Source organism: Momordica charantia (assembly GCF_013281855.1).
Source record: "Momordica charantia cultivar OHB3-1 chromosome 9 unlocalized genomic scaffold, Mcharantia_2.0 BLBB01000009.1, whole genome shotgun sequence".
NCBI lineage: Eukaryota > Viridiplantae > Streptophyta > Magnoliopsida > Cucurbitales > Cucurbitaceae > Momordica > Momordica charantia.
In genome coordinates, this window is record NW_028275167.1 from 26,392,377 (window position 1) to 26,411,375 (window position 18,999).

The 18,999-nt window shown below is 35.1% G+C and overlaps 4 protein-coding genes across 4 annotated transcripts; 2 read left to right on the forward strand and 2 right to left on the reverse strand.

Annotated features, from left to right (window-relative positions):
- The first annotated feature begins 725 nt into the window (after window positions 1-725).
- Window positions 726-5,884, forward strand: LOC111010198 (putative serine/threonine-protein kinase PBL7). The gene is made up of 5 exons (XM_022283546.2): window positions 726-886; window positions 1,711-1,898; window positions 2,916-3,105; window positions 3,227-3,618; window positions 4,898-5,884. The coding sequence occupies exons 1-5, from the start codon at window positions 802-804 to the stop codon at window positions 5,162-5,164; spliced, it is 1,122 nt and encodes a 373-aa protein (XP_022139238.1). The 5' UTR covers window positions 726-801; the 3' UTR covers window positions 5,165-5,884.
- Window positions 5,885-6,227: 343 nt separating this feature from the next.
- Window positions 6,228-9,837, forward strand: ELP6 (elongator protein 6). The gene is made up of 5 exons (XM_022283548.2): window positions 6,228-7,370; window positions 7,967-8,039; window positions 8,254-8,459; window positions 8,558-8,701; window positions 9,352-9,837. The coding sequence occupies exons 1-5, from the start codon at window positions 7,134-7,136 to the stop codon at window positions 9,472-9,474; spliced, it is 783 nt and encodes a 260-aa protein (XP_022139240.2). The 5' UTR covers window positions 6,228-7,133; the 3' UTR covers window positions 9,475-9,837.
- Window positions 9,838-10,128: 291 nt separating this feature from the next.
- On the reverse strand, window positions 10,129-13,497 carry LOC111010199 (P-loop containing nucleoside triphosphate hydrolases superfamily protein). Its single transcript, XM_088117913.1, has 4 exons — window positions 13,019-13,497; window positions 12,057-12,197; window positions 11,330-11,602; window positions 10,129-10,876 (listed from the first exon to the last, which is right to left on the reverse strand). The coding sequence occupies exons 1-4, from the start codon at window positions 13,343-13,345 to the stop codon at window positions 10,733-10,735; spliced, it is 885 nt and encodes a 294-aa protein (XP_087974039.1). The 5' UTR covers window positions 13,346-13,497; the 3' UTR covers window positions 10,129-10,732.
- Window positions 13,498-17,498: 4,001 nt separating this feature from the next.
- Window positions 17,499-18,559, reverse strand: EMB3136 (Ribosomal protein L10 family protein). Its single transcript, XM_022283235.2, is given in 2 exon segments — window positions 17,499-18,370; window positions 18,373-18,559. Coding segments are annotated over 2 exon segments (699 nt in total). The 5' UTR covers window positions 18,446-18,559; the 3' UTR covers window positions 17,499-17,744.
- Window positions 18,560-18,999: the final 440 nt, after the last annotated feature.

The following is an 18,999-nucleotide window of genomic DNA, read 5'->3' on the forward strand; positions in this document are numbered from 1 at the left end:
CATAAAAGTAAATATTGGTATATAAAAGAGATAAAATTGCATAAAATATTTGCAAATGAGGTCTCAAACTAATAAATTTACACAAGGCGCCTCAGATTTTATGCCATGTTGCTCCCAACCATGATTATATCTGGGGAATAATTTGGTATAAATAATCCATCATGCTATCATATTTTCCTTTTAAAAATTAAAAACCTCACAATGTTTATATTAAAAAATTCGTATATTATACTTTTAAATAATTGTTTCAATTGAACTTCTACCTACTACTACTACTGTTTTTATAGATATGCAAAAATGCATATTTTGGTAACCTATTTTTTTTAAATGAACTTTTTGGTCAAATTTCATCAAAAAAAATTCTTATTGACTTTTTAACATATATTGAAAAGCAACGAGAGAACTATTATTTCTCTTAACCTAACAAAAACAAAAACTACTCCAATCAAAACGAAAAAAAAAAAGTATTATTTGTACTACACATAATTCATAAAAAAAAAATTCCAAACTTTTTTTTTTCTTGCGGTGAGATTTTTTTCAAAAACAAATAAAGCAATATTTCAAACGAATCCTCGACGTTTGTTGTTTTGAATAGCGAGCACTTTTGTGTACTCGATGCAAAAAGAATAAAATGTGGGGCGTTTTTGAAATTTTGTCTAATTAGAGGACATCTATGCAAAAACGACGGTAAGGAAAAAAAAGATAATATATACACTGGGCAGAGAGTGTTGTATTTGTATCTGAATTTTAACCTTCTCTCTCTCTCTTCCTCCGTGGACTACGGTAGAGAGAGAATACGCAATGGGATGGTTTCTCTGTTCTGGAAGCTCCAATAAGAAGGCCAAGCAGCTTCACAAGGAGGACGATCCGATCCCATCCACTTCAGGTAAATTTAATGGACAATGTTAAACAATTTCTCACTTTCTCTTCCTTAAATTTGCTTCAATTCGAGATTCTACTCGAGTTTTCCTGCCAATGTACGCTCTGGAGTTTAGTTTCTCAACTTCGGCCGGAAAATCCGTTGCCAATGCCAATGCCAACGCCATCTGTGGGGATTTACGAAGATTTGAATGGGAGGTTTTGTTTTGTGTTTTGTGTTTTTTTTCTTCTTCAAGTATGTTTTTGTTTATGAGTTGTTGGATTTTGTTTTCGACTTAAATTTAGTCAGAGCTAGCTGCTTCGCGGAATTTTGAGCTGTACCCAGGATTGTTGGAGGCTCTTTGAAATGGTTTGAAATTTTAATTTCTTGTAGCGAATTGTTGTTGTATTTTTTTTTTTTTTCAGTGAAGTTTGAGAATGTTTGTTAGGTGATTTAAATAAAACCCAATTTTTAGAATTCCCATTTCGAGTTGGGTTGCTTTGTTGTGTATGATAATGCCTGGATTACTTGCTCTGTTATAAACTTAATTCGGTTCCACGGTTCTCTCCCTCTCTGTCTCTCTCTTCTTCTTCTTCTTTCTCTTTGGTGATACCTACTATTTCTTTCCATGTTTTGTTGCATCAATGTTTTGATCTTGGGTCGGTGGACTGTTTGATGACATCTTGTTTCAGATCAGACTGTCTTAAAATACTTCCTGTTTTTCTTTTAAGAATTTTTTTTTTTTTGTTCATAAGTATCAATGATGCTTATTGAAGTTTCCTTTTACTTCTTTGCAAAATTTGTTATTGAATATCTTCTTGTAAACCCATTCTTTCTTTTTTTTTTAATAGAAAAGCCGACATTTAATGGGAAGAACGAGGCCCTAAAAGATGGGGATTCTGATCAGATTTCAGCACAAACATTTACATTCACATTCCGAGAGTTGGCAGCTGCGACAAAGTATTTTAGAGCAGACTGTCTTTTAGGTGAAGGAGGTTTTGGTCGAGTATATAAAGGACGGTTGGATAGCATAAATCAGGTCAGTTTTATATTTTTTCTTTTTCTCTCCAATGGAGTAAACATGATATTAATTGAGTTTGTTACTGCCTTAAACTCTGATCACTCTACAGTCTACACATTCACGCAGCATACACATTCTCAAGTCGAGTTTGTTTTTGTAAGGTCTATTGCTTTATTCTTTCATCCAAGAACTCTAACTTTGGACATCTCTGCTATCTATGCTGCAAGATTGAGCAATCCTAATATGTTTAACATGGCTATCATATTCTATTGGATGAGTTTGGGTGGAAACCTTTTTTTACCAATATTGTTGCCCTCATGACGTCACTCTCTTTAAGAAAAAAGACGAAAGTTTATCATTTACTAGTAATCTGGATAACTGCTAATGAAGACAACAAGTAAGCATATTAGCAATGACTTTGCACCCTCCTTGTCCTTTCCATTGTTTCTATTGCAGCTTGTGTTGAATGTTACAGTTGAGAAGATTAAATCAAGCTATAACAATGCTCCATTGGTTTCACATTTGTGCTGAAATTGTTCATCCATTTTTAAGTCTGAGAAATAATTGACATTGGTATTTTGGAGTTGAGCAAAAAATTGTTATTGTTCATTTCCAGTTGCTAAAATCATATATTCAACCTTTTAGCCTGAGAATTTGTTGAAATATATATATATATGTGTATGTGTATATGTATGTATATATATTAGACTGAAACTGTCAGAAAGAAATGGAGTTATCGGCAAAGATTTGGTATTGTTTATAGCAGCCTTATTATATAGGAAGGAAAGTGAAGCTGTAATACTCTCTATCCCTATGTCTCTCACATTCACGTAATGCACAGATTACAAAATCTAAAGAAAAAAGGAAATACACTAAATATGCAATTTACTGTTGTTGTTTGATAGCCTTTATTTAAAATGCTGTACAGCTTTGAATTTCAACACTCATCACATACTGGAAATAGTACTCGCATTGAGTTTTACGTTGGTGGGTGGTGCAGGAAGGTTCTGATATTTGTACTTTTGTTGAGTACAGGTAGTTGCCATCAAGCAACTCGATCGAAATGGGCTACAAGGAAACAGGGAATTCCTTGTTGAAGTTCTAATGTTAAGCCTACTCCATCACCCAAATCTTGTTAATTTAATTGGCTATTGTGCAGAGGGTGATCAAAGACTTTTGGTTTATGAATACATGCCATTGGGATCTTTGGAAGACCATCTACATGGTTTGCATATACAACTACTATTGACCATTATCATCATTTTTCAGTCATCTTGCCTTCTTGCATACTTCTTTAATCTTGTTTCTTTTGTGGTAATGATATCATCATTAAATGCTTATGCCAGATCTGCCACCTGATAAAAAACGGCTTGACTGGAATACAAGAATGAAAATAGCTGCAGGTGCTGCAAAGGGCTTAGAGTATTTGCACGACAAAGCTAACCCCCCAGTTATATATCGTGATCTAAAATGCTCAAACATCCTTCTGGACGAAGATTACCATCCCAAGCTATCCGATTTTGGCTTGGCTAAATTGGGCCCCGTGGGGGATAACACTCATGTGTCCACAAGAGTGATGGGAACTTATGGATACTGTGCTCCCGAATATGCAATGACTGGCCAGCTCACCTTAAAATCAGATGTTTTTAGCTTTGGAGTTGTTTTGCTAGAAATTATTACCGGCAGAAAAGCTATTGACAACTCAAGAGGCGCAGGGGAACACAATTTGGTGGCATGGGTACAAAGCCATCTCTTCTATTTCATCTTTAGTTTTCCAGTTTATTATGCCTTCCAATTTTACTTTGTTACATTAATATGTTGTTCTAGAGATCATCCTCATGCGAATAAGACTGTTGGATTGGTAAGATCATGTGTTTCATCCACGTTCAGTTACAACTCATGCATATGCACACCACGACACTCTCATTGACATAAAGCATAAGTGAATCATAGACATCTGAAATGATCAGTTGCTTGAAATTGCAATGCAGTCTGATTTGATGAAGGTTTTACCTCAGTGGTGCTTAGTTCGGAAAGTCATGTCTTCTTTTGACTAGGAAAGCCATATAATTATTCACGTTGTGCTTTTGTGGTCCTACATGGGAGAGACGGTGTAAGGTGCAGACGTGCAGATGCTAAAATATCTGTTGCATCATGCATGCTGCTATAGCCTGTTTGTGCAAATTGATTGTACACTGAGATATTAAGTCGAATTCAGGATCAATGCCGCCCCCATCGACGATTATGAGTTGTACTATTGAGTATGGGCATGAAAAATACTTCGTTTCTTATACTTTTTTCAATTGACTTTTATTTTTTTTGCATGTACATTCATGATAGAGTGATCATTATATTGCCATTTTTTTAGATGCAATAGTTCCAATGCATGGACATGAGGCAGCAAATATTTTTACTTCTGTCCATTCTGAATGGTCATAACCTGTAAGAAGCTGAACCATGATTGTTTCTACTGTCATTTGCTTAGGTGTTTATTGTTTTTTTTTTTTTGATATCCGTGAGTGTCCGGGCCAGCCTGCGTGCACCTCGACTAATTTCATGGGACAACTGCCTGATCCTACTACATTTGGTTGTCAAAGTAACTGGTAGGATATTAAATTCTAGGTAGGTAGCCACCATGGTTTGATTTTGAACTAATTTCCTCTAAGCCCTTTGACTATTTATATTAGCCCTTGTTGACCACTAGACCAAACCATGATGATTTAGGTGTTTATTGTTGTTACCTATCTGTTTAACTATTTTAAAAATTTTGAATCTCATAGATCTAGGAATTACCTTTTCTTTTGCCAATTCCATTACAAGACGACATGATTTTATTATTTATTTCGAGGAATATTATGGTTCAGATAGTCGAGCTGAATCTAATATTGCTGCATTTTAAAATAGATTTTATGCCACATTATTTATGTCAAATGATATGATTTGCTACATTAATAGTTGTTTATAAGTCCTGTAATAAATATTAGTGGTCTGAAAAATCTCACTTTTCTTCATCTCAGGCACAACCCTTATTTAAAGATAGGAGGAAATTCTGGCAGATGGCTGATCCATTGCTCCAAGGACAATACCCAGTCAGGGGCTTATACCAAGCTCTTGCAGTCGCTGCAATGTGTGTTCAGGACCAGCCCAATATGCGACCCCTCATTGCTGATGTCGTTACGGCCCTAACATATCTTGCTTCCCAAAAATACGATCCCGAGACCCAGCCAGTTCAAAGCGCTCGCAGTAGCTCATCAACACCTAGATCTTCTAGACGAGAACTGTGAAGATGGTTCTGACAAGAAGCTAACATGACACTGAGTTGTTCAAAATCTAATCATCAGATTGTTGCAACCTTCATAACCCCCTCGTCAGCTGTCTCTATGTTTCAATGTTGTAGATTTCGTTTGCAGTGTCACTCCGAGGCGATCAACGAGTACCCAGTCACGTCAGATGGTGTCGGTTTATTCGCCTCTTTTAAGCTGCAGTTGCATACTCAGATAACTCCTCTACTCCCAGGTTTTGATCTCCTCATAAAACTTTTATTCTTTTTGGTATAATTTTTATATTTATTCTTCACCACCTGTTTTAAACCATTTCCTTCTCCACCTTCCCTCCCCTTCCTATTTACCTTTGCACAAGATTCTTTATGTACAATTGAGCTTGGTGTTTTCGTATCTATAAACAAATAGGTCTCTGGTTAAAGGATTGTCCCACCTCACCCGAAATTTTACAGTCGTAGAGAACGGTTTACCGATGTTTTACCGTTTTAGGGAACAGTTATCCCCCATCCCCCCCTTCTGGATTTGCTCTTTTGATTCAAGTTGTGCATTTGTATACACTTTTTCCAGAGCTTGAATTGCAAAACTTGTAATCATACATATGCCTTCTGCATTTGGGGTCCTTTAGTAGTTCTCAGCACAAATATGGGAGTTACTTGCTCTCATCAACACTACATTTGCCAAGTGAAAAGAGGACTCGTTGAATGGACCATTTGTTAAACTTGTGAGAGGGAGTGTCCATGGGTTGGGTTCGGGATTTTGCTAATCAAATCATGAAATATTTGAGTTTGGTTGGTTTAAATTATTCGTTTATTCTTTGAAAAAAAATAGTAAATTAATGTATATTTTAAACTTCTGTTTGCATATTTGTTTTCGAATTGAATCAAAAATATCATTTGAACTCTATCATTTATTTTATAGAAAATAATACTTCATGAGCTCTGATCAATTATTTTAGAGAAATTATTCTCTATTTATTGTCTTGAAATCATTGAAGAGTGAAAGACACTAAAATAGTCTTTGAATGAATTATAATTATCATGTCACATGTTTTCTCTAAAAGTTAGTTCATTGTATCTCTTTATTGCATTGAAATAAAATACACTATTTGTTTAAATAAATGTAACATAAAGACAATTGTTGAATTCCAGGAGATGTAATAGGAATAATTTAGTGGCTAAGATAACTTTACATTTCTTAAATAATTGGATTCGAATTCTCGTAACTTTATATGTAACGTAATATAACCAAATAACACTGAAATGAAAATTAAATTGAAACCAATAAAATAGTAAGGTTATATTACAATTTCATCTCTATAGACTGTGATTAGTTTGAATTTGGTCTCTATAGTTTGTGAAATTTGGCTAAATTATAGGGATCATATTGAAATTTTAAAATTGCAAGTACTAAATTAAAATTGAGCTAAAACTATAAAGACCAAACTTGTAATTTAACCCAATAATAATTTGATCACTAAAATATGATTAAATTATTATATTTAAGGAGAAACGAAATGGAGAAAATAAAATCTATAGGCAAATTGCAAAAACTAAGATAAACTATCGAGATTGTTGATTGCAATAGATTGATCTATCTTATGTGTGTGAAAATAGAGAATTTTTTTTTTTAAATAATGAGTTGTTGAACATTCAATAGCGGTTTGTATAGAGATAAGTTGTTACTAGTAAATTTTTTTTAGTACAACATATGAGAATGAGATTCGAACTCATTTTTTAAGGAGATAAGTGCCTTAATGGGACTTAATTGTACTAAAAATAAAAATAAAAAGAAAAAAACTCAATTTTTTCACATGAAAGTGGTAGGGTCTAATTTTTATAATTAAAAGTTGAAGAGTGAATATATAGCAATTATTATATAGTTGGGGGGTTCGTTTTGCAATTTGTCCAAAATATATCTACTCTCTTTTTGCTTGCTCTGCTCCGCCGCTCTCCGCCCTAGAATTGCGAAGATTATGGACCGAATGGCTTCGAATATGCTTGATGAAGCTCTAGGTCTCGATGATCCGGCCAAGCCTTCGCCTCTGATTGGTCGCCTGTTGCTCGTCGAGGACTGCGTCGAAACCAGCGGTGCTTTCCTTCTTCATCACCTTCTCAAGCGCTCTCTTTCGTCTCCTCAATCATCCAATGCCGTTATCTTCATCGCATTCTCTCAGTTCTTCGCCCACTACGATCGTGTGCTTCGGAAATTGGTACGCTCTCGCTATCGCTGTATGTGATGTTTATAGTTTAGGTTTTGGCGGCGTAACTTATGTTAATTGTCGTTTGAGTTGCTATTGTTTTTTTTTTACTTGGTTGTCGGTGAGAGGAACAATGGTGGAAACTTAGAAGATTGTATCACTGGACTAACAGATTAGCTTCAGTTCCTCGGCGTTGTTATCAGTGTTGACAACTTAAACGAGTTTTAAGAAATTACATGATTATGATATGCTCAGAAAACTTGTTAATGGGTGATTGACGGGCATTCTTTTTAGTTTCTAGTGCACTGCGTTTGTGAAATTATTGGATGATATACTGGCTTTAGTGGCGTGTTCTGGTTTTGAATAAAGATTTTGATGTAATAGTAATTTAGCTAGTTGGGGAGTTTGAGATTCTTTCGAAATATTTGGCAGTAGGTGCAAGTAAACCATCATTTTTTTAAATTCTAGTGTTGAAAATAATAATCTGGCTGGTGGGTCTCTCTTCTCGTTCATCTGCATATATGATTCGATAGGATTCTGTCAATTAATTACAGTAATTAAGTGTTCAAAATGAGATGTATTCATTTGCAGAACTATTTTCTATTCAGGGCTGTAACTTAGTTGCTCAAAGGGACAGCGGTAGGTTCATTTTCTTTGACATGCTAACGCTGGGCTGTTCAGGTGAGAAAACCAGGTATACTATCCTCATTAAAGCTTTTAATCTTTTTCTCCCCTCCCCTTTCTTCAAACTAGTGCAGTTTATTTTTCGGTTTCTGTATAAAATAGAAAACAGTGCACTTCTTATCTTTTTGAATTCATTGTGTTGTTATCCTTTTCATTATGTGTTCTTCATAATATCAAATCCTTGATATGAGACGAATTTTTCTGTTACCAGATAGAAGCGGAAAGGAAACTGATGAAGGAGTTCTTGTTGGTCTGTACTGCAAAATTCAGAGAGCTGTGAATGCCTTAATTCAACAGAACAAAAAGCATGTCACCATTGTGATAGATGACATACCTCTTTTGGAGGTTGCTGCAAATGGCTCTTCAAATCATGTCTTAGACTTCCTTCATTATTGCCACACTTTAACATCAGAAATTGTAAGACTCCGAAAGCTAACTGAATTATTCTCTTCTTCACATATCTTATATCCCTTGTCATTTCCATCTCCAGTGTTCATACTTTGCTCTTGCCACAGGGTTGTTCCTTAATTGCACTTAATCACGAAGATGTGTACATGGACACTGAGAGGCCACGGATTCTACAGATGGAGTACCTTGCTGATGTTTTGATAAAAGTAGGACCACTAGCCACTGGTATAGCAAAGGACGTTCATGGGCAGGTGCCATTTCTTGTTTTTATTACTTTCACATTTACCTGTTTGTTTTCTACTTCTACGGTTTTATATTTTTAAGGTTACGTTTGAAATTTTCCCTCTACATCTTTTCCTTGGTCGAGAATTGTGCAACAACTTTAAAAAACTCGTCCTGATCTTTTTTTAGTTTAGCATACGGGATAGGGATTCAAACCTCCGACCTTTTGATTGATGATATATGTCTTAACTAGTTGAACATAGCTCAGGTTGGTAACTCTTCCTAATTTTAGTTCACATATAATTTTCTTCATACTTGTGACAAAATTTGTTAGGGGCTGTTGACGACATTATTGTCTCAATAACGTCATTGTATGGTGTATAGTAGAGATGTCAATTCTTGTGTATTCTGCAAGCAAGATAACTATCTTAGAAGAATAGTTTTTCTTTTGATAAGAGACTTTCTTGACCCCGCCTTCATTGGTTCTCTCCATGTAACTGTGCTTGTACACAATGGCTGTTCTAGATGTAACTTTAATCTATATACAATATTCGAGTTTAAGATACGATGCGAATATGGTTTTAAATATTGTGTTATGCTGGTGATCATACTATTTTCTCTTTGCCGTTTGTATTGAATGTATACAAATTTGCTGCTGGCAATCATTTTCTTTCTGCAGTTGACAGTTCTGAACAAACCAGTCGGAGGCCTGCAAGACAACTTGAGAAACAGAGTGCGCAATTTTCAGTTTTACATCAAGGAAAATGGTACTGAATTCTTTTATTCTGGAAGCAGAACTTGAGGAAAGATTTGGGCAAGAACAGTTCAGAGATGAAATACATATTTATGGCTTTGTTGCGCCTTTGTGCCTTTGTTACGGTAAAGTGGCCCGACTTCGAGCATCTGATGATACTCTTCATGATGCAATTAGAAGGCGCTCTATTGAGATTCTCGTGGACAGAAAAGAACTGCTTGCAGCCCATTTGCTCCGATGGAAACCACCAAAAACTACTAGCTTTCCTCTTTATTTACATTATAACAAATGGTAAATTTTGTGTTCTTCCGATGTTAAATGAAAATTTCTCCCTCTTGTTGTTGTTCTATATATTTGATTGTTATTCCCAAGTCAATAATGATGAGAAATATGAACCCTCAGTTATTTGCAGGGAGGATTTTTATAATTAACTACTGATTTTTAATTTGGAGTTTAAATATGGTTTTGTTTTCAAAATTATAATTCATTTTGATTTAAGTTCCTAAAATTTTAGATATATTATTTTATTTTAATCTTTATTTTTTGCTCGACAATCCATCTTTCATCAAATTCTATGTTTGATTTCTATACCAAAACCTCGATCTTGACTTGCATTATATTTTCAATAACTTGGAATATGATACGAGGCAAAGATAAAATTGAAATTCCAAACAAATTTAATGATTATAAGAATCACAATCATATTTCAACTACAATTTTATTTACTTTTCACTGAATTTAATAGGACATTTGATTACTGTTCTAATTAACATAATCAAAATATCAATTCATTTCATCTACTATTGCTGCTATCTGCCCAGAACAACTTCGACTCTGAAGCACAATCACTATTGGCCCATATGCACGGACCATTCGTAACTAGATATCGCCACCATCAAATCAAAGCTCCAAGACCAGAAAAATTATTCAATGTGGCTACTACAGCGTAACTGTCCCTCCTAACTATCCTCATCGCAACGAATAGATGCATGATCAACCCGTAGTTTTTAATTTCTGCCTCATACATCAAATGGTATGAGTCTACTCGCCATGTTGTTCGAGCCCCTCAAATAATTTCTCCGACGACCATTCAGAATGTATGCTGCTCTCTCTCTAACCCAGAATTCTAATAACTCACTCACTAGGAAACTACACTATTAGAAGTATACGAGTGTTCCCACTACTCAATTCTGACAATTTTATTTACTCCGACTTATGCTAAGAAAAAGCAATAAGAATATGCAAATTTTTTTTCAGATCCAAAGAATATTTGATATATTGACTACCATACAAGAAAGCACAGACTTCAGGCTGCAGCTGATTGTTTGTGATTGTGGTCTTCTAGGTTTAGTGCTTGAAGCAACTTCGGCCAGGATTCGGGTATTCCTCCAGGAAGATCAAACTCTAATAACTTCCCGCGACTTCGGTAGAACTCCTCGACAGGTTGGCTCTGCAAGAGCAATTCATATTAAGTGTCAATGAATCAATGGGGTAAAAAACAAATTATGAAGATGAAATAATGTGGTTGGGATCAGCTTCATGATGCAGACATATTTGTATAACATGAAATTCACAAGGATGGCAGTACTCGGGCGAGTCCATTGCTCCGCGAAAGCAACCATTTCTATTTCACATACATGATCTAACACAAAACGCAATACCCATGTCAGAAGAGAATGCCTTAGCTTCTTTAAGAAGTTACATTACATGTATGACAAATGCACAAAACTACCTCCCTCCAGCCTCCTAAGCTCATCCATAAGAAACTAAGGAGTGTGTATTCACCATGATAAAAAATTTAAAAAAAAAAAAAAACAATCAAAGAGCTCTTTCTGAAAGTTAATTTGGTAATTCTATTAATGCAAATATTATTGGTAAAGGAACTTTTCTAGAGGACTCATACCATTTCTTTGTAAATTCGGAGTCGTTCCTTAACAACTTCTTCAGTATCATCCGACCGTGTGATAAGTTTAGATGCACAGTTGGGAGGAGGAAGAAGGGGAGCCATGTACAATTCAGGCCTGCCTTCCTTGTCCTTGATGTCAATACAAGAAATGTTATAATTTCCTCCGCACTCGCTGCATATTCTCCTACCAAGGCATTTTGCGAGCAGTGCTTCTTCTCGAAGCTTTAGATTAATCACTAAATCAATATCAGTGACCCCCTCCAATATTTCCTGAATAAGAAACAGCCTAATAAATATTAACTGCAAATAAGGGCCGTCCAGATGACTTTTACAAAAAAAAAAATAGAAGGAGAAAAAAAAAGTGTTCGAAAGTAAACCAAATTTTGTCATCAGAATAAGAAATGAATTTTATTAGGGGGAGGCCAAAGATTTATGTGTCTCTCTAAAGACTAAAACAATATTTGTTTCCATATTTTGTAGGTCATTGTAATAGAAGTTATTTTTCTTTTTTGCACGTTGCCACTGTAAAAGTCCTTAACCATAGTAACTCATTTACAAAGAGAACAGCACAAAACTCTCATCCTTTGCATATCACTAAGGGAACAAAACTTTTCTTGTCAAGGTGCTAAATATTTCACAAAGATTTTCAGTAATAGAGAATCATATAACAGGTATAATGATGTTAAGAAGCAAAGAAAAAATATTTATATGACAAAGATCTCACCGCTTGTCTGATAGTTCGAGGGAAACCATCAAGAATAAAGCCCGATTCACCCTTAGCTTTACTAGCTTGAAGACGTTTGGATAATAAATTAATTATAATTTCATCTGAAACCAATTTTCCTTGACTAACAATCTCTGTAAGCTGCAAAAAAAAGTTTGAGGTATGAACAAAAGGGTTCAGAGAAAAGAAAACAGAAACACGTTGCTTCAATATCAGAGCAACTGACTTTCGAAGTAAAGGTAATACATTTTCTCCTTCAAACTTATTGGAGTCCCCCCTAATAAATTCATTTCCATGTTCCAATGTTCAAAGCAAATCACAAATAGTTAATACATGGATTTTCCAAAACTATATGAATTATATAGTAGGATCCTACAAAAATGAAACTGTAAAATGCAAATCCAGAGTCACGCATGTATAAACAGAAGCCATGGTAGGCGACAAAATTCTTACATGCATAGAATGTATCATGACATCACGAGAAATGCCAAAAGATCACTTCAGTCCAATTCCTGTAAGTGACCGCTAGGAAAAGTTAAGTTGGCATGCTTCACTGCTTCAAAATGGAAATTGGACGGTACCCAAAAGAAGAAGAAGAGGCATGATTCTGAGTAACCCTCACAAATTTCTGTCTTCTTTCAGGAACAGAAGTTCAAAACTCATCTGGTTTCCACAGCCCAGACAACAAAATAAAATGCTCAATACAACAGCTATATCATGATCACAATTTTAACTGTATCATTTCCCTGAGGAAAATATGGTTTCCATCTCATGAATCTTAGTCAATTCAATCTCTGAGTCACTACGAGCTCTATTTTCCCATTACTCAAAGAACCTGAATGCATATCCCCTCTTTAAAACAGAACACTAACAACCAAAAATCAGACACGCCTCTTAAAACCGAACAAATCAGATCAGATTGAACAGAACAATTCTCAATTCACAACAAGAGAAAACCAAACCTGAGAAGCGAGAGGACCAGAGGAGGAGAGCTCCTCGCGGACGAGATCTCCAGTAGCGATGTGAGGAACACCGAGAAAACTGGAGAGCCGAGACGCATAGGTTCCTTTCCCAACCCCAGGGCACCCAAGAAAAACCCACTGCACATTCCTATCCTTGGGATGATCACGCCGCAGAGGGAGAGAGCTCTGGTTCAGCAGCGAAGATTTGAGGTCAACTTCGGAGTTTACAGAGGAAGCAGAAAAGGCCTTCCATAGAACATAGCTTAACATGGAGGAAGAGACGGTGGCCGCGGCCCTTACTCCGGCGAAGCGGTTCAGCGCCGCCATAAGTGGCGGTTTTGATTCGGAGTTGCAGAGAAAGAGAGGGCTGAGGTCGAACGGAAGCAGGTCCGGTTTCTGTATCTCCAAATTCTCTATTTCCTTGTAAGTCTCTCTCTCTCCCACCTGAAAGTGAAACCTTTCTTTTTCAACAAAAAAAAGATCCACAAAATCTCAATTTTCACATGTTCTATGTAATTACTTCTTTTGTTAAATTTTAGTTTTAATCCCTCAAGTCTACTTTATTTTTAGTGTGGTCCTTGAAGTTCAAAGAGTTTTGTTTTAGTATATCTATGTTTCGGACGTCATTTTAATTGATAGTTGTTACGGATGGAATTACATCATCAAATTTTCATCGATTGAAATTAGAAAAATGACATGGGTCGAGTCACTCCAATCAAATTGTCTTGGTTGGAACACCCGATCAAACTAGACTAGAGTTGGCTAGACTCGATTTAGCCGATCCACTTAAATCAACCTAATAAGACTCTTCCTATAAATAAGAGGAGAGACATGAGGTGCAAGGTACACTTTTATAACCCAATTTCTTTGTGTGCAAATTTCTTTGTGGGCAGGTGTTTGCAGAGACCGAAACTAAATTTCTTTGAGTGATACAGTTCTTCGTCTTCTTCTTTGATGTTGTTCAAATAAGTACGGGTATAGTTTCACATTGATCCATATAATAATAAAAGTTTCAACTTGGTTCCTACAACACGTTGTTATCAAATTGAATGACAAAATGAATTTACATTTCTCTCTTTGATTGGAGTATTTTTTTAGTACCACAAGTAGATGTGGATATTCAAACTCACGATTTTTTGATCGGAGATAAGTGTCTAAACTAGTTGAACTTGATTGTACAATAATGTATAGAGTTCTACACAAAATAGAAGAAATTGGTGCGTTATGTGGGTAAAAAGCGAGTAGTAATTTATTTTAACCTTTCAATTTATTTTTATTGAACAAGCTATACTTTTTTTTTTCGCCCAATTTTTACAAGAGTGATGTACAATGTTCCCATGTTCATCTTCATGTTATGAATTATTTCAGATGGTAATAAAAATAAAATAAGCTATGTCATTTTTTTCATTCTTAACTCATATTTTAGTGGCAATATTAAATTTAGAACCTATTAAAATTTGAGGGATTCAAATTAATATTTTTTAGCTCAGGTACTAAATGGTAAATATGGGTAAATTATAGGAACAAAAATTTAATTTCATTTGAAAATTTTGACATTTTTGCAATTTGACTATTTCTTAATAAAAATATCTTATATCATATTGCATGGTTTTTAAACAATTAATACTAGCTAAGGAAGAGAGTTGGTATTGATTAAAATATAAAAACTTAATAAAAATAAGACCAACCATTAAAACATTTGAGCTCTTCTATATTTTTATAAAGTATAATAATCAATATTGATATTTTAAATATTTTATTAACAAACGATAATCTCATAGGCTTCGAAAGCATTATTATAAAGTTCAAATTGTGAAAATGGTTGCTTGATTAAAAAATAGAACTCTCGGCTGGCTTGATAGATTAAAAGAAAAAAATTGCTTACTCAGCTAATTAAGATATTATTAACTCATTTATTCGTCGAAAGTTCCAATCTTTCCCTCTAAACTTATAATGTTATATTATAAAAAGCGAAGTACAAAAAATAATTGAAACATGTCATTTAAGTATACATATTATAAAAATTAGAAACTTAAGTTATGTTCGTGAGTCCATAATTAGTAAAAATCAAACATATAATACAAAATATTAGAAACTTAAGTTATGTTCGTGAGTCCATAATTAGTAAAAATCAAACATATAATACAAAATATTAGAAACTTAAGTTATGTTCGTGAGTCCATAATTAGTAAAAATCAAACATATAATACAAAATATAAGTTTCGCAAGTTTAGGATATCATTCATAGTGTAAATTGTCTCTCATTTTTTGTGACTAAGTTTTATCTTCTCTTATGCCCATTGGAAAAGCTTTTTGTAATTTCCTTTGGTACTGGTGCATCTTTTTTTTTTCCTTCTTTTATATTTTTTAATTTAATCTTATATACCAAATATAGATGTGACTTCTTTAAGCTCAGATTACAGAAATCTAACCCTCCCTACAAACTCACGAAAGAGAACAATGGAAAAGAAAATGAGCAAGAAAATTTGATGAACGGGATGAATCGAGTAGCCGAATTTGGCTAAAGAAGCAGCACGATCTATTCTTTTTTGCTGCCCCAAAAATAAACAAAACTAGAGGAGATCATAGGTCTCCGAATGTGTGTTATTCCTTCATTTGTGAGTAATATTTAACTACTTACTAGTCGGTAGTATCTTCTTACTTATCACCATTAAAATTTGACAAATAAGCACCATTAAAATTTGACAAATAAGCACCTCATTTATATGTGTTATGGATTATATTGTTTTAAACTTCCTTGACCGTTTTAGTTTGGTTTACTCAACCAGAGACCTGAAAAATAGATTATCGCAAAAGAGATCCACATAAGTTTACAAGTGATTTCCAAGCCACGAAAGCCAAGAAGTCAAGGTTAAAGCTTAGAAGAGAAACTATTTTTCAACAAAAATATGTTGCGTCAAGGTTGGAGACGGTGAGACTATAGTGACTATCTATCTAGGATTTAATATTCTACTAATTTCCTTGGCAACAAAATGTAACCAAGTCAAGCATGTTGTTTGTGAGATTAGTCTAGATAGATATGCATAAACTGGCATGAACACTCACATATATTAAAAACAATCATAATAATAACTTTTTCTTTAATTTATTTTTACCCATCGTCTGTTGACTGTCATTAAAACCATTGAAATGTAATTTCCATGACCATCTAAACCTTTGCAAGTAACCAAAGAACAGGAAAACTATCTCTCAGAACAGCACTCAAAAGACCCCTAATGTCAACCTAAACAGCAACAAACATATACTAGAATTCCTATAAAAACTTCACTCTAGCATGAATGCTATTTTTTTTTTATAAGAAATAAAGAGAAAGCATTCAAATCAAAAGAGCCCAAAAAAGCGAGAACAACCTAAAGGCAGAGGGTAGAGAGAACCCTCCCCAAAGAGAACTATACAATCGCATTCTTCCAATCCTGTGAAATCAAAAAAAGACTGTAGTTTCCAAAAGAGAACTATACACTCTAGCATGAATGCTATCGACACTGAATATTCGAACATTATCAAACAAGGCCACAGAAAAAAAAAGATCGAACAAGCAAAAGGCAGTTGAAAGTTAGGATGTATCCACTAGAACATCTTTTAAGGTTGAAACTTACATCCCACGTGCCTGCCTGGTCAAGTTTCTATAATATGGTCACCAAAAGGACGCATTGAACCAAAGTCTACAGGTTCTGAATGAGAATTGCAGTAATTCTTCCAAATAGTTCGCTAAAGATCTCGACTCGTTTGGTGTCTGATCATTAACAGATTGATCAGAATCATCAGGATTAAACTTAATTTGGCATGACTTTTAGGATGATGAAGAGTGCGCTTCCCCCTTTTTAAAATTGCATGAATTTCAAGATATTTGGTTTCAAGTGAACTTCAGGGTCTGTCTGGCAATATTCCTATTCTTGTTTCTGTTTCTTCATTTTTAATAAAGAAAAATGAATTGTATGGTCCAACATCTATGAATTCAAATATGATAAAATAATCATTTTATTTATGTTTTGGAACAAATTGGGAATGAGACACGAAATAAGAAACATGTTTGGGTAATTTTCAAAAATTTTTATACAATTTTAAGAAAGTTCCTAAAATAGGTGAAACAAGAAATATCTAGTTGCAAAATGCTTAGATTTCTTAAGAAAATTGGAAACGAGAAACAAGAAACGGAAAAATTACCAAACGTGACTGAAATCTCCTTAAAGAAACCCTTTAAAGAGTTTATAGAAAATGTTTCACTTAGAAGCACTACTCTGAAAGCCATTTCAGACGCAATCTTACTGAGACACAGTAACCCATCACAGCCAAATGAAGCCTAGCACCATTATCAGGTAAATAAATTCAAGCAGATTTGAACAGCAAGTTGGAACATATAGCTTTACAATGAAACATCAAGAGCTATCTAATAAAACCAAACATCTAAATCTTAAAATCTGTTTCTAATGTTGAAAACCTGTAAGCAAACACCAATGGAAGAGCCTAATAGATTGGTCATTATGCTTGAATATCAATTACTTGAAAGAATTTAAACTTTACACCAATTCTACAATGCCCGTTCTCATAAGAGTTTCTATTTCTCCTCATAATTACTTGAAATTGATAACACTAAAAGACAAAAAAAAAACCAGAAAATCAACCATACATTCGGCTGCAGTCAGCTAATTGAAGGGGTTTTCATATAAACTTACAGCTTAAAATTGAAGCTCTTCTTCTATGTACATTACTGCCCGCCGCCGCCGCCCTGCTCCTCCAATTTCTGCACGTAAGCCTTCAAAACCATCAACAATTCCCTCGCCGGAGCCTGTATCGTTCCGACCAAGCTCGACGCCGGACCGTTCAACAGGCCCAACATTTTGGCATACACCTCCGCCCTGGACGGCATTGTCTCCAGTGCCTTGAAATCATCCGGCCCGTAATACTTCCCCTCGAAAACCGCGCCGGTGAAATCATTATCCTCGAGCTTCTTCTCCTTCTGGAAATCCCTGTAGGGCTTGATGGCGGCCGGAATCTCCTCGGAGTGGACAAATAGCCAGACGTTCATGCCCTTCATACAGGGCTTTAGGGCTTCCCAAGAGGTCCCCTCAATCGCCTTGAGAACGAGCGTGTTTTTGGCGACGATGAGTTTGGAGGTTTCGGGGAGAGATCGACGGAGTTCTTGAAATTGCTGGACGGTGAAGCCCTTGTACTTGATTCCGGCCAATAGATAGCAGTTCTCGAGCTGTTGCTTGACTGTATCGATGGTTTCCTCCTTCTTGGAGCGGGAAATGGCGGCGCTGATCTTGAGGCAGTGGTGATGGCGGCCCTGGTGCGGGGAATGGCGGAAGGGAGAGAAGGATAGAGGATTTGTGGTCGATTTAGGGTTAGAAATTGAGAAGATGGTGGGGGTTTGGAGGTGGGAAAGCTTAGAAGAGAGGCTTCCATGGCAGAATTTCAGAGCTCGCGGGGGAAGAAGAGAGGACACAGTTCGAGTTCAGTTGGGGCTTATCTTATCACTGATCGGTTTGAACTTTGAAGACCATGGCCGGGAGAGAAATGGAAATTCCTCCTAAAGGTTTCTTAAAATATATTTACGACATTTTTTTTATTGCAATCTTAAAGAACATGTTTGTTCGTTCGTTAATCGTAATGAAAAATAGTCGGGATGGAATTAATCGGATTGAAAATATTATTTATTTGACATTAGAATCGATACCAATAACATTGTTCACGTGACAATCTAAACTTATCTCAATGACATTTATCTTTAATTAAAACGTCATGAATTCGAATTATCCACCTCCCTTATTATGCTAAAAAGTAAGTAGCATTATTCACGTAAAATTTTCCATTATCGTTTCTTGATTTTCAGTCCTAAGAAAACAAATGTAACTTGATGCTTGAGTCTATTAGTAGTGGAATATATATATACTTTTTCTAATGTTTATCGAGTTTTCTAGTATATCCATAAACTTAAAAAAAAAATGTATATAATTAGC